Source organism: Arvicola amphibius, chromosome 8 (assembly GCF_903992535.2).
Source record: "Arvicola amphibius chromosome 8, mArvAmp1.2, whole genome shotgun sequence".
In the NCBI taxonomy this organism is placed as follows: Eukaryota; Metazoa; Chordata; class Mammalia; order Rodentia; family Cricetidae; genus Arvicola; species Arvicola amphibius.
Window position 1 is genome coordinate 40,720,852 of NC_052054.1, and position 15,360 is coordinate 40,736,211.

At 35.8% G+C, this 15,360-nt stretch overlaps 1 protein-coding gene across 1 annotated transcript in view; it reads right to left on the reverse strand.

Moving 5' to 3' along the window:
* Positions 1 to 9,266: 9,266 nt before the first annotated feature.
* The window catches only part of Clvs2 (clavesin 2), a 75,281-nt gene continuing 69,187 nt past the window's right edge, over positions 9,267 to 15,360 (reverse strand). Inside the window, exons 4-5 of the mRNA XM_038340583.1 lie at positions 14,004 to 14,224; positions 9,267 to 9,354 (exon numbers count right to left, since the gene is read on the reverse strand). Of these exons, the coding sequence (XP_038196511.1) occupies positions 9,267 to 9,354; positions 14,004 to 14,224 (309 nt within the window). The remainder of the gene's footprint in view (positions 9,355 to 14,003; positions 14,225 to 15,360) is intronic.

Consider the following 15,360-nt stretch of genomic DNA (forward strand, 5'->3'; position numbering starts at 1 on the left):
GCACTGTCTTTTTATGCATTTTATCATCCTAGAATCAGGAAGTTTTAGTTTTTGTTTTTAAGCTTTGAAGCATATATAAAATTCATCAAATAAATATTTAAAACAACATTGTGACATTACAACATGTTTACAAAAACTTAGCTGTAAATGTGTTTCTCCCCCCCCCCCCCAAATATTAACGCCAATTGCAGTAACAATTTTGCTTATATCAGTTTTGCTTGGTTTTGAATTTACAGGGCATTAGTTTATGATAAAAGTAACTGAGAGAGTGGATACAAATTTATATTTATGGATCTGGGATTTCATTTTGTGACATTGTGTTTAACAGAGCTTTATTGGTCATCAACAATAAAAACAATGACATAGTTTCTCTTTTAAACCAAACCAGACTCTCTGAATGTGGCTGACAGTGGAGGAGGACTGAGAAACCAAGGACAACGGCGATGGGCTTGGACTCTTCAGCATAGACGGGCTCACTGTGAGCCTTGTCAGATTGGTTGCTCACCTTCCTGGACTTAGGGGGAGTTGGGAGGACCTTGGACTTAACATAGTGAAGGGAACCCTGATGGCTCTTTGACCTGGAGAGGGAGGGAGTGGGGGTATGGGTGGAAGGGAGGGGAGGGAAGGGGGAGGAGGAGGGGAGGAGATGGAAATCTTTAATAAAAAAATGAGAAAAAAATTTAAAACATCAGTCCAGTGGTTTAAAAATATAAAACAGCAATCTGTTTGCAAAACTTTGTAAATACTTTGCAATGTATATATAACTAAATTTCTTTGGGAGCAGATTTTTAGGATCAGCCATAAATTATAATTATAAAGATAATTATATTGAAAAATCTGCAGAATTCAGTAAAAGGGGGCACAAACTACAATACCTTCTGGGATCTGTGCATACTTGAGCTTGAACTCCACTTCTGAGAGACACTAAGTACATTAGTAAAAGCTGCCAAAAAAATAGACAGTACAGAAGCAACTGGAAGCTACTGTACAGTTGTCTAGAACAAGGAAATGTTACCTTGCTCTTGAAAAAGAACCTTTATTCTCTTCTCTAAAGATGTTTTCTCACAGTGTCTACTGTCCCTGCCATGTGTTTGTAAGCTGACAGAAGACATGACTCTTCATTGGTCAACAATATCCTACAGTCTATACAAGGAGAAACACAGACCTTAAATCCAAAGCCACCAAATGACAGACTTTTGAAATGTATGCAAACATCTATGCTCTTCTTCAGTGATATGTCATCCATCAATATCACCTACCAGTTCCAACTCCTTCTCTTTGGTGTTTTGTTAATAGAATAGCTAGGGGGAAATCAAGAAACTGGGGCTTTGAGTGACTGCAATGTTTAGAAAGGCATAGAAATGACATAACTTGAGATGGGCAAGAATTTAAAATTAAAACAGGACAAAACTTAGAAGCACATAACATAGAGGTGCCATCTAGAATATCTCATTGCTGTAATTAAGAATTCAGTGTAAATAGTTAAAAATTAAGAATATAGAGCCGGGTGATGGTGGCACATGCCTTTAAGCTCAGCACTTGGGAGGCAGAGGGAGGCAGATCTCTGTGAGCTCAAGGCCAGTCAAACATAAAAACATAAATATAAAAGCCAGCTGATACAATGCTTCTGTCAGATGTGCTTGCAGAATATATGGCTGCAGTTTCTAATTTCCATATCATGGATAGATCTTTAAATAATTAAACTGTATCTTCATTTATATTACTTTGTTGGGCAGCAGAGATGATCAAATTCTTTTCTTGTTGTAGCTCTGTCTTCTCCTATAAGCTAAAAAGAACTCTATAGGTATTTTTTTGAGGCACACTCTCCTAAACTGGCTTTCAGTATGTGAAAATATAAATGAATAGATAGATAGATATAGATAGATAGATAGATAGATAGATAGATAGATAGATAGATGATAGATAGATTGCAGTTAATTGGGATAATCAATGAATCCACCAGAAACTAGCATGAAGAATCATTCAAAAACACAGATGCTCAGATATCCATGTAAAAACACAATAACAGTTAAGACAGTATGTTGCCACTAGATCCTTGCAACCCTAACAGTAGCCCTGAGAAACACAGTATGACTAAGGCACAAAAATAAAACTTCAAAAAGCTGTTATGAATATGCACATGAACCTTAAAGAGAGGAATAAATCCAATAATAAAATTAATGAAAATATGAACAGTGGAATAAAATTAGGAAAGCTCATCAAGATTTGAAAGTTGGAATGGAATCACTAAAGAAAACCCGAACATAGGGAAAACTGGAAAGGAAAAAGTCAGGAACTGAAAGATTAAACTGAGAGGCAAGACAGCCAACATGATCCAAGGGACAGAAGACAGAACCTTAGGCATTGTAGACAAGATAGAAGAACTGTGTAACTCATTCAGAGAGAGTGTTATATCCAAATATTTCAGATACAAAATATTCAGGATGCAACTATATGAATCTCTGCATCTATATGTGTTTCCTATGCTTTTTCTTCTGTTTGTTTAGTACAGTTCCCGATTGTTTGTTTTGTTTTATCTTATCTTATACTATTATCCTTTAGCTACCTTATTGTTGTTTAAATAGAGACAAAAAAAGTAGATTTAGATGGGAGGTAAAGTGGGGAAGATCTTGGGGGAAAGGAAATCATGATCAGAATATATTACGAAAAATGTTTTCAATAAAAATGGAAGAAATACACACACATGAGCATCTATCTGTGCAGAATTAGTCTTCTCTCAACCAATACTGTGTCCTCTGCTCAATATTTGATGGCCTTGTCTTCATCTTCTTATTTTAATGTAGTTTTGATTTTGAATAAACTATCCACTAAATAAGAAATGTGGTGCTTATTTACTAATTTAGTGACTGCATATCTTAAACTGTATGAGAGAAGAAAAGGAAACATGAAGGTGATTACTGACCACATACACACGAAATAAAAAATTTTGAGTTCAGGGAAATTAAAAGTTGAATTAACTCCAGCCAGGATGAATAATTTCATTTTACTTAATGTGTTCTCCTGAAATTATTTTCAATGAGATTCACTTAAATCAATATGAATGGCACTGTAATTCTAATGTCTGAATTTAAACACTTGCCTAATCCAGTTGCTTTATGTGAAGACATGAAAATCACATTGTGTTAAGGTTATTTTCCACAGTACACAACTTAAGAGTTTGCTTCTTCATACTCTGTTGAATGGATATGAAGTGGTCAACTGCTAAGATTCATTTTAGTGAAGTGAATTATGGAATTATATATTTACCTCTGTTTCAAACATTCAAATATTAGAGTCATTAAGGCATTACTGCTCTCTTGGCAGCAGTAATCTCTCCAAACAAAATTTTCATCTATTTTTATATGTTCCATTACATTTTTAGATGTAGCCCATTCAGCACCTACAAACTCAATACTGTCATATGTAAAACAAATATCATAAACAGAACTATATATTTACCAAAAATAAAGCCAAACTAAAACAAACCAACAAAACATTGCTTTGTAATTTTTAATTCTGTTGGAATAAATAACTGAGTTGTTTAGCGGCATTCATGATTAATATCAGAGTACTAATAGTGGAGGGGAGGGAGGGGGGAGGAGGAGGGAAGGAGATGGAAATTTTTAAATATAAAAAAAAAATAAACCATGAGGAAAAAAAAAAAAAAAAAAAAAAAAAAAAAAAAAAAAAAAAAAAAAAAAAAAAGAAAGAAAATAAAAACATTTCTCTTTGGAGTAATTTAAACAAGAGTGAGTTCAGATTTGAATTCTCTTTCTACTCCCTGTGTCTTCTTCCTTTTGTCTGTCTCTTGTGTGAATCTGAATTTGTCTCTGAGTGAAGAGTGTCTTGTGACTGTCCTGTGGGTCTGTTTGTGTGACTGTCTCTGTCTCTAACAAAAGGTGTTCCTCTGGATTTTCTGAACAGTGTAGATAACACCTAATGGAGAAGCAATGAAGGATATTTTTCAGAAATCTTCAACAGAATTGTACAAGAGATTAAGGCATTGGCTCCAATGTACCCCAGTTAATCAGATAACAAACAGTACCATGAACATCATTGTTTCTCAACAAATATTCAAATTTATGGTGGATATTCATTTTAGAAGATTGTTTTCCATCTCTGTAGTTGTTGCTGTCAGCAAATGATAATGATACAAATACATTGCTCTAGTCAGAGTCGTGGAAGAGTACATAACTTAATATTGCAGCTATGTGTTATCTTAGGTTGGACAAGTTGATTCCATGGGAAATCCAAGACAAGTAAGGTTGATTGTTACATTGATCTCTTAAAAGAAAATGACACAAGCAGGCTGAGCACACAATAGGAGAGCAGTCTTAAATCTTCAGTAACTTCAAGGTATAAGAAAAACTTTGTGAAGTCTGGCAAGAATTCCTGTCTCTTAGAATGTATGAGATATGTTTTATCATAATGCTTTGCCATAAAGAACTCTCTCAAGAGATTAAATAGTAAATAATGTGTAGTGCAACACAAACAATGTATAATAGCACTAGTTATTACATCTAAGTCAAATAATACAGTGTTTGATACTTTTGAAACACTTGGATAATTTTGTCTTAGATATTAGTGAAACTTTGGAGACAAAAACTATATTTTTCTTTATTTATTTTTTAATTCTTAAAATTTATTCTATTATAAAAATTGCAACTAAAAACATCATGCAATGACACAAAAATGTAAACAAAACTAGATCAGAAATAAGACAATGGCTTGAACCTGTGATATGCAAATCATTTATGTATAGGTCATTGGGATTTTTCAAAATAGGTTGGGACTTGTCCATGCTAAACATGTTGTTAAAATTTCATTATGTTTTCTGTAGGTTTAATTTATTCACGAAAACAATAATGCTTACATAATCAGAAATTCTGAAAACAGAAAAGGCAGAAATATTTGCATGGAGATCTGAAACTATGTCAAACCCTGACAAACACCACACTGTCAACACTTCCCACCTCTTGCCGTAAAGTGCAGTTATCATGGCCACAACTATTTGGTTTCTAAATGACCTTCATTTTTACAATAACATTGCACTCCTATAAACAAATCAGGTCCAATTTGAGCATTTCACTACAAAGAAATGCAGTTTTATGATTTTTCTACAGCTTAGGTGATTTATTTCCATATTTCTCAAATAACAAGCTTCAGAGCATTATGTGTGGCACTAACTAGCCTCTAGTTTTTTTATAAGCTAAAATCTTGAATGTATGAAAGTTCTTCTTCAGACTGCAAAGGCAGTGAGTAAATAATTTCATAGTTCAGACCTGCTTGTATTTCTATTTATTTTCCCCATCTAAAGTGCTAAGCAGTGATCAACCATTACAGTAGCCTATAGGACGCTAGTTTTCTCAACTGAAAACAAGAAAAGTCCATTTTTCCCCATACGTGCCTCTTCCAGTGGTGGCTTCAAACGCTAAACAGTGACCAATCCCTATAGTAGCATACAGGAAGCTGTTTTCTCAATGAAAAACAAGAGAACACTATTTTCCCCCATGTGTATCCTTTCCAGTGGCAGCCTCAAAGGTTTGATGAGCACACAGCTATTTCAGGCTGCCTGTGCACACAGCAGGTCTAAACTGTAATATCTGCCTGTGGCCTACTGATGTCACCTAAAAGCTGAAATAGCACATGCTGGGACTTGGGTCACTTTACTGTGTATGTTGAGAATCTTTCTGGAATGCCATCATGGCTCGGGGTAACATTTTAAGGAATCATTAATAAATATGCAGCGAATGACAGAAGCAAAGGAATAATATGAACCAACCCAACCAGGCAGTTTTAATAAAGCATCAGAAGTATTAAGTCTTTCATCAGACCTCCTTAATAAAATGTCCTTAAAGGACAGACCATAGGTCTGGCTATAAACTTGAATTTCTGTGTAGAAATAGAAACAGCCTGCCATGGCTATAAATGTTTCCTTCTAACATGAGGCCTAAAATGATTCTCCTTTTCATGGTATACTATACAGTCCATTCTGTTCCCTTAAGAATGTTGTAGAAAACTTAAATGCTTGGTTTAACTATATTACCTGCAGACACATATTAAAGAGGACATCTTACATGTTTTTCTTCCTTTGGGCTATGGAAATTTTAATAGTGTAAATAAGCATTTTCTATGAAATGGCTTATGGAATGCTTGTACCTATACAAAGGCAAACTATTGCTGAAATAATATCATGCACGCCCATGTCAACACCTTGCTTGAAAAACTCTAGTTAATGCCTTTATACTGTTTTAACATAGTACTCTATGTTAAATCACATTGGGAAGGAAGTTACTGCATTGATCTTGCACAACAAATACTTTATGAACATTGTTAAACCATACCCTTAGATATCCTTCTTCAAAAATATCTACATGTTACCTTTACAATACTGAAGAATATGTTGGTTTTGTTAGAAGAGTGTGCAAATAAACTGAGTAAGTTGTTACTGATGCTTTGTTCTATTTTTAAAGAGGCACTTCTTCATATTTTCTAGAGTACATGTTGTCATATTATCTTATATAGTAGCCGACAAAATATGTTGCTGAGAACATGAGAAGAAGAGTTCTTTATTTTTAAGCCAATTTCAGAAGCAGTCCATCTTGAAACAACTGAAAGAAAAAAAATGTGACAGACAAAGTGAAAAAAAATATTTAAAAATGGAAATTTGGCATAGAGCTCAAAGGTAGAGTACCTGCCTACATGCTCAAGTCTGGGTTCCATGCCCAGCACCATTTTTTAAAAAGCAGTGAACTATTCCAAATTGATGTGGTATCTCGTAAAAGTTCATAAATGTCAAGGTAATGAGACCATTTAAATGGCAGAATATAGGATACAAAGGAAAGAGGAGCAGCCATTAGAACCATCTAGTGTGAGAGAACACTGGCATGCTTATATACTAGAGAATGTACCATAAACGCTGCTACGTGATGTAAAACATTACAATAGGGAAAAGTTGCCTAAATCGTGCTTTAGCTGATGCTGAGGGGAAAATTTATGAATTTAAATAAATATCCCTTGACTAAGCAGCTTCAAAACCATTGCTAGAAAATCAAAAGACATCATTGTTTTAATTTGTTCACTCATTTTTTTAAATATTGCACACCATCTAGCCAACTTTCAGTTGCTCACTTAAAGAGAAGCAGACGCTTGGCAATGCCAATGAGAGTTTTCCAAATATGGATTGGGAGAGAGTGTGGATGATACTAGTTATTTTTATGTGACAGTAACTTTACAGTTGGAGAAGGATGCTGGCCATGCTGGATGACATCTGAAGCTGGTAGAACTCTGAAAACTGTCAACAAACAGTGAGTGTCATAGGAATGATATTGACTGTCTATGCCTACATTATTCTTCTTTTATTTCAATGACTTCTGCCTGATGCATTTTTATAACATGAGAAAAGCCCAGGACTATAGAATATATGTCAGGTAGACAAAGAAAAACACACATCAATTATTGGTGCATCAGTTATTACCTAATAGAATTGCCCTGGCATTTAATTCCCATTTCATTTCAGTCTCGACTAAAAGGATAGACAGAATACCCAGATCATCACTATTATTCTTAACTCAACTGATTGTTGCCATTCTTAAAATATCTTTAAAGTATGTTTTAAAAACTCACAATCTTTACAATTTAGACAGCCCATGTTGCTTCAGACCGGTGTGTTGATTCACCTTTGAGATTTTGAGCTGCATGATTGTAACTGGATTTTTGTAAATGTTGGCATATGTGTATTTCAAGGCACTTATATGCCTTTATTTATACTGGTTTCCAAAAGTTCTTGAAGATAATTTTTTTAAAATAAAAATGGTAAATTCTCAATCTCAAAATTCACCATGCCAGGAAAGTGATAACAATCTTGCCTTTTTACACAGGAATTTGAAATTTAAATTAAGATGTTTAACATAGGCTATAATTATATAATTTATGAAATAAAACTTTAAATCATACACAAATTTGAGTCTAGACTTAAACTGCTATATGCTGTCTTAGATGCCCTCCAATACTCTCAAAGTATCTGTCAAATATCATGTACTTTTAATCTTTTCTCAAAAAAAATGTGAGCATAAAAGAACAACATGCTAACTTAAATTTAAAAGAAAACTCTTTTGATTTTTATTGCCTGCTAACTATGCTATATGGAGATTCATTGTGTCTTTAAAGGGGGAAAACACATTCGTTAAGGTGTCACATATTCCAGATTTCATTTTCTGATATATGAAATCCCTTGAATAGGTATCCTGAGGTCTGTCTCATTTTTTCCTTTTTCTTTACTTCACTGAAAGTCATTTTCCATGATATCTCAAGGCCAATCATATCAAGAATTTATTGAAACTCAATGAAAATATATGTTATGTGAATGTTGATATTTTTAACAGGTACACAATGATTTGAAATTAGGTCCCTATTTGTAAGTGATAAACTTTATGTTCAAAGCTGAATGTTGAAATTATTCAGGAACTAGTTCATCTTTTCCTAGTCAAATTTTCGATGAAAATATTCTAAAGTACATCAGACAAGGATTACCATGGGACTCTTAAGTAAAGAGGACATTGTGAAAGCAACAGTTTAGACAAATATCCATTCTCTATCAGAATTCTGTATCTTGAGTGGGGAAAAGCATTTTCCTGCAAGACTCTGTGAATCAAACACCAGAGAAACATTGAGGTTTTTCATTCACCAGCTCTTCATCCACTATTTTTCTTCAGAATGCAGTCAGGGATGGTCGTATAATACTTCCTCTGAAAAGAAAACCACTAAACAGGAAAACATTAATAACAATTTCCTGGAATAATTGTTTGCTGTGCCCAAAGTATGTTTAAATATTGACAGTGTTTCAGAGAAAGACGATGAAACAATTCACTATGATAGCAGAAATATGGCTTCATAGGAAACAGGGATACATTTAATTAAATTTCATAGTGTATGTGTCTTTATGCTTCTTTTTATAGTCCATTTCACTGGCTCGAACTTGTGAGTCAATCTTTCTCAAATTACTTTACTACCAAAATTTACAAACTTGATGTGAAGACTATATTGTATTTACAAAGAACTTGGCACTTACAGAATAAATTATTGACTTTTTAAATTCTAGCCCGGGGCACCCATGGTTTAGGCAAATGTGAAAGCCAGATGCCTTATGCATTATGCTACATTAACATGAATTAGGTTTTCCAGCAGGTAGATGCCACAGTGCTGTCCCTGTTGCTGAAAGCCAATACCTCCCATTTCTAATCCGTGGGGTAGAAGTGGAGAAGTTCTTAGTCCAGAGAAAGTAAAGGCTGCCTGTTTTCTTCTTCGTTTTTATCCATGCGCTTCAGGGCTGTGGGGTCCACCACTGATTGCGATCTAGAAAGAATGAAGCCAGGGGTAATGAGTTAGCACCCAGAATTAACCGCATGGTACCGTCTTCCAGCTTTTCCCCACTGCTTCTCCCAGAACTGGGAACTCTCATCAAGGGATTTATGAACTGTGGATACTACACATTTAGAGTATGGCATCAGAGTGAGCAAACGATTCCCTCTGGCTTCCTGGGTTGTGAGCGGCAAGAGGTTCTGAGCAGAAAATAATAGGAGCAATTTTGTCCTGACAGCTGAGCAACAGTATTCTCTCTAATACACTGAAATTTCCTAGTACAGGATAGATACTTTCTAATAAAAAATTACCAACTAGAAAAAGAAATAGATAGGTGCTTTTGATGATGATTTCAACATCAGTAAGAGGCTGAATTCCTGCCTTAAAATAACCTATAAAACAAATCCAAAATAGCTCCAACTCATTTCTTTATCGTATCATCTCTCATTTTCAATTATTACATCACTACCCAAACAAAAAAATTAAATTTGAAGGTAATTATGTTATGTTTCCCACTAGAAAAATCCAAATAAAATAAAACACACATTTGAACACTTCAAAAAATGTTTAAAGATGTTTAAAATAAAAAATGCTTATTTTGGCAGGAAGACTCTATAAATAAGAAAGCACACAATTTCCAAAGCCCCCATATATAAATTCTTTTGATAGCAAGGTGGAATTCTATACTCGTTCATCATTAGGAAACTGCATGAGAATGGGAAGAAGAGAGAACAGTGACACATGCTAATATTGTGGCAGGAAGTTGCCCTTTCAATGGCTATGGCATTAAGAAGGAGCTGCCCATGAGTGAACGCACCCCTCTCGTGGTGCGTTCACTCATGGAGACGGTGGGACAGAACTAATGGGAGATCACCAACTCCAGTTGGAATGGGACTGATGGATCATGCGACCAAACCCGTCTCTCTGAGTGTGGCCAACAGCGGGGACTGACTGAGAAGCAAAGGACAATGGCTCTGGGCTCTGATTGTTCTTCATGGACGGGCTCTGTGGGAGCCTTCTCAGCTTGGTCGATCACCTTCCTGGACCTGGGGGGAGTTGGGAGGACCTTGGTCTTAGCATAGAGTGGGGAACCCTGATGGCTCCTTGGCCTTGAGAGGGAGGGAGGGGAGGTATGGGTGGAGGGGAGGGGAGGGAAGGGGGAGAAGGAGGGGAGAGAAGGGGGAGAAGGAGGGGAGGGAGGGGGGAGGAGGAGGGAAGGAGATGGAAATTTTTAAATATAAAAAAAAATAAACCATGAGAAAAAAAAAAAAAAAAAAAAAAAAAAAAAAAAAAAAAAAAGAAGGAGCTGCCCTTTTAGAGCCCTCACTGGTAATGAATTCTTCCACACTGATACACTCCAGCCAATTGCCTTTTGCTGTAGCAATGTGCCTCTTAGCAGACTTCATTAACTCCTGAAAAGGAAGACTCTCAGCTAAATTACAATTGCACATGCTAATAAAAAGAATGCAATGGAACTAATTATATTTTCACGAAGCACAAGATTCACCAACAAATGCTCCATTTATTTAAATAAACAATCGTATTTCAGGAAAGAAAATGAAGTTTTTTCAAGTGGGGAGATGTTCTGTTTCTTAGATAAATTTTCTTTTCTCTAAATATTAAATAGACACCAGATCTTACAAAACACACCGATTAAACTTTTCTGTGTTTCTCTGTGTGTTCTCATGAGAAAGGGATGACGAACAAAGAGGAGAACAGGAGGAAAAGGAGACAGAAAAGGGGAGAGGCAGAGTAGGGGATTACAGGGTAAGATGCATAGTAAGACTTTGCTGTCTCAATTTCTAATGCATTTTCATACAAATAATAATGATATTAAGCATTCAAATGAAAAGCAACAAGAGATATAGAAAATTATTTAAGAAAACACAAAATATCATAAGACTACATCTACTATTCAGACTCTGAACTGCCTTAGTCATCTCCAATAGGTAAAATCCAAAGCTGTGTTTACCATAATATTCTGTTAAAACACACTCCCAGACATACACATACATTCTTTTCAGTTTAAATGGAATCTGACATTTTATTAATATAAAATATATTGTCTGCATTGGAATTAAATTGCTACTTATTTTCTCAGGCATTACAGTTTTCAGAACTGTCGGTGGGTAAATGTTGGCTCCATTTGCACAGCAATTTCACAAGAGAAAAAAAACTAACACTCAAAAAGAGAATTAATGTTGTCTTTGGCACTTAGCTGCCCCAGTTGCACTACTATTTCGTCTGGGGTTTATTCTTCCTCTCTTCTCTTCTGTGAGGGAGGGGGTGGAATTCTCTCTAAGAGAGAACTGTGTACAATCACAATTCTTCCTAATTATTTTATTCCAGCCAATATGTAGGTAACTGTCTACTATTATCTTGCTGTGTATATCTAGATGTTTTATTTCGGTAAAAACAACAACAACAACAACAACAAAGTTAGGGTCTGGGGAAATGACACTGTTTGTAAAACGCTTGTCATGCAAATAGGAGGACCAGAGTTTGGATCCTCAGCACCCAAGGACAAGCTCAAAATTTGCCAGTATCTCTAACTCCAACTGGGGATTCAGCGATAAGAGGATTATTGAAGCTCAATAGCCAGCCAGGGTAATAAAATTGGTGATCTCCAGAGCCAACGAAAGACCATGTTTCAAACACTAAGATAAGCGCTGTCAAGAAAGACACCTGACATTGACCTCTGGCCTCCATAGTTAGGTATATTTACCCACATACACATATACCTACACAAGTACCCATACACATACACACATACACATACACAAGCATATACAACACAAAAACAAAGTTAAATTTGTCAATATTTATGTATTCAGAAATTGTGCAGCTATAACGGGATGCAATAAAATCTTTTAGACCTAGACTTCAGAAACCAGTATTTCAATTCCAGTTGCTTATATAGCTAATTTGCTTACCTTTTAACCATGGGAAGGCTATTAAAAGGCCTAAGATTATATTCTTTTATGTGTAAAAGTGGGGGAGAACCTCTTCTTTACATGAACATAGTGAAGATAAAATATAATAATGCATACTTAAACCTCACACACATGACAAACACAAAGGGCTAAGGAAGTAGCTCACCGAATATGATTATTATCTTATTATATTATCTCTTAAGCTTCTTTATAACGTTCATGTCCTGAGAGGCCACTACTGTTATAAAAGAGTGGACTGACTTTTTGTCAATAATCTGAAAGTCTCCAGATGAGCTTTGTTCAACACACACACACACAAACACACACAAACACACACGGTGAATGGGAAAGCACTGAGAATACATGATTTTAAGAAGTTTTCTGTGAGAACTAAAAGGCAGAACATTAAGTGCCATTTTATGATAAATATGTAATAAGTGTTAGAATATAATAACAATTATTAGTAGAATTACTTTTGTTAGGTGACAATTATCCAGAGACATTTACTTTTTCAGCATTCTTGTTTTAGGAACACTTTTAGAGTTGGAGAAACACTGTGTAAATACACACACATACCCATTTAATTACACACATGCAGACTTTGAAGGCAACTCAGTACCAAAGAGACTCCTCAGCAACCTATCAACAATCACTTCAGGAGGTTAATGAACCCTCAGGTTTGCTGATAATTACTGTATAAGGCTGCCAAGTGAAGGAAGATAAGAAACCTAACGTCAGCTTAAAAACAAATTTGCTAACAAGTAAGGAAATGATAGGTAGCAGGGAATAATTCTCCAGTCCTTTCCTTTTACATCCAGGAGGTGTACAGCTGCCGGTAGTGGGCAAACATCATTTACAAACATCATGTACAAAGACATGTACATGTTCGTACGCACATGAGACAAAGAGAGAAAGACAGAGACAGAGAGATAAGCAGAAACAGACACCGAGGCAGAAAAGGAGGAAGGACAGGAGAGAAAGAGAGGAAGGAAGACTCACTCTTTAGGATCATGCTTGACACTACCTGAATCAATGCTTTAGCCAAAGAACCATGAAACCTCCATGGAAAAAAAGATACAAGATAAGGTTTTGCATGACAAGTGAAATGTCTGCATCTTCCGAGAGGTAGCAGAACACCACATACGTCTGTTGATAGTGATAAGACTTGTGTGATCTGTGAGCATCATTAAGCTGCACTCTGCTGGGGCCTGAGGAAGTCTGAGAATCAAAGTCATATCGTTTGCTACAGGATTCAGAGGCAGAGCCAATTATGCAAGCATGCATCTGCAATTCTCCCACCCACTAACTGAAAGAAACAGCATAAAGCATTATGAGTCAAAACAGGAAGATGGACTGTAACACAATAATGAACCTTATGATGATTAAACCTGTGAGGATATAGTGGTTGGCACAGAAATGGCTCCCTCTAAGACAAAGACTGAAGAGAGAGATTGAGCAGGTAACACAAGCTTGATTGTACTATTTCAAAGTGTGTGTGTGTGTGTGTTGTATGTGTCTACATGACCCATAAAACTTTTTTTCCTAAATGATCAAGCAGACTTTATTGACTTAGAAAAAGTCATTGTCACGGCAAGACTTTAAAATTCTATTAGAAAGGAAATAAGACACACACATGAAAATGACGAGGTCAAACTCAGTGTCACCTTCCCCCAGGGGCTTTACCGACTTCCCGGTCGATCTGAAGCGTACCTCTTCATGGATTTGGGGGAGAGTTCCTTTTCTACTTCCTTCACAGGCATGCTGTAGGAGTCCACGTTGTACTCACTGTCATCATCGTACTCATGGTCTAGCAGGGTTCTTGCCCACGTCCCCATGTCATATGGGGGCAACATTCCTCCAAACTCAGAAGGCAGGATCTCAGGATGGATTAGTTGGTGTAGACTGTTCAGGTTGTTACCGTGCAAGAATATCTATAAATGCAAGGTAGGTGACAGATGTGAAAAAAAAAAAAACACATAGAGAAAACTAAATACCACACAAAGGCTGTGGGAAGGGGAGAGGCTAGAAAAGCAAACATAGAAGGTTTATGTGTCTCTTCTCTACTCTATGAAGTAGACAAGACTATATGATTATCTAACATTTCATATAAAAGTCCTGAGGAGCAGGAATATTAGTTTCTGGAAGGTCAGATAGCTATTGGGCTAAAGACCTAGAATCACAAGTCTGATTTTCTGGTTCTTTATAAGAACTATGAGCAGAATATTCTAAGCTCCACATCACCTTCGTGTTAGCTGTGCAAATCTGGTGATATACATAATGGTGCTATTCAATCAAGGAGGGATTCTTTAATTCCAGAACTGTCCAAGTTATCCAGACCCAAAGCTGCCTCCATATCCATTTCTTATTATTGTCAATGAAAATAAAAATACTGTAACTATTCTACTGTAGCTTTATAATTTGAAGTGAATTCTATAAGGAAAAGTTGATTAGCATCCTCAGAAGTAATGGTTGAGTGGGGCCCGCATCCCAAAAGACACATGATCTGCATTATTGCCAAAATCCTCTGTCCTAGAGATTTGCATATTCATTCTCCAAATGAAAACAGAACTGTGAATTGAAAGGGCAACATCAAAAGTATATTTAAATTACTGGCATTATTGTCTACATAGGGTTTTTGTAATCTGAAGATGAATTCGAGCACAGTTTGAATTACTTGTTACCTCCATCGGTTGCTACCCTTTCTACATTTTTATTAAGAATTATTTAAATTATTTTATTTTAAATGTTTCAACAATACAAATATTAGAACACTATTCATTCACATGTTTATATAACAACCCTTTGACTAAAATAAGATTTTATCAGTAAATAAAAACTTATTTTTAGTAGTTAATAGCCAATATGCATCACTATTAATAAGGCTTTTAAAGAAGACATGACACACTGAGGTTGCAAGATATAGACAAAGCAAGCTAGAACTGAGCTGAATGCTTCCTACCTGTTGACTAGCTTTCATAGTTTCAGAGGGGTTCTGTGTATGCTTCTCTTAGCATTTTTTGACATGACACAGAGCCCAACTGCCTTCTAATGATTTATGTTTATATCC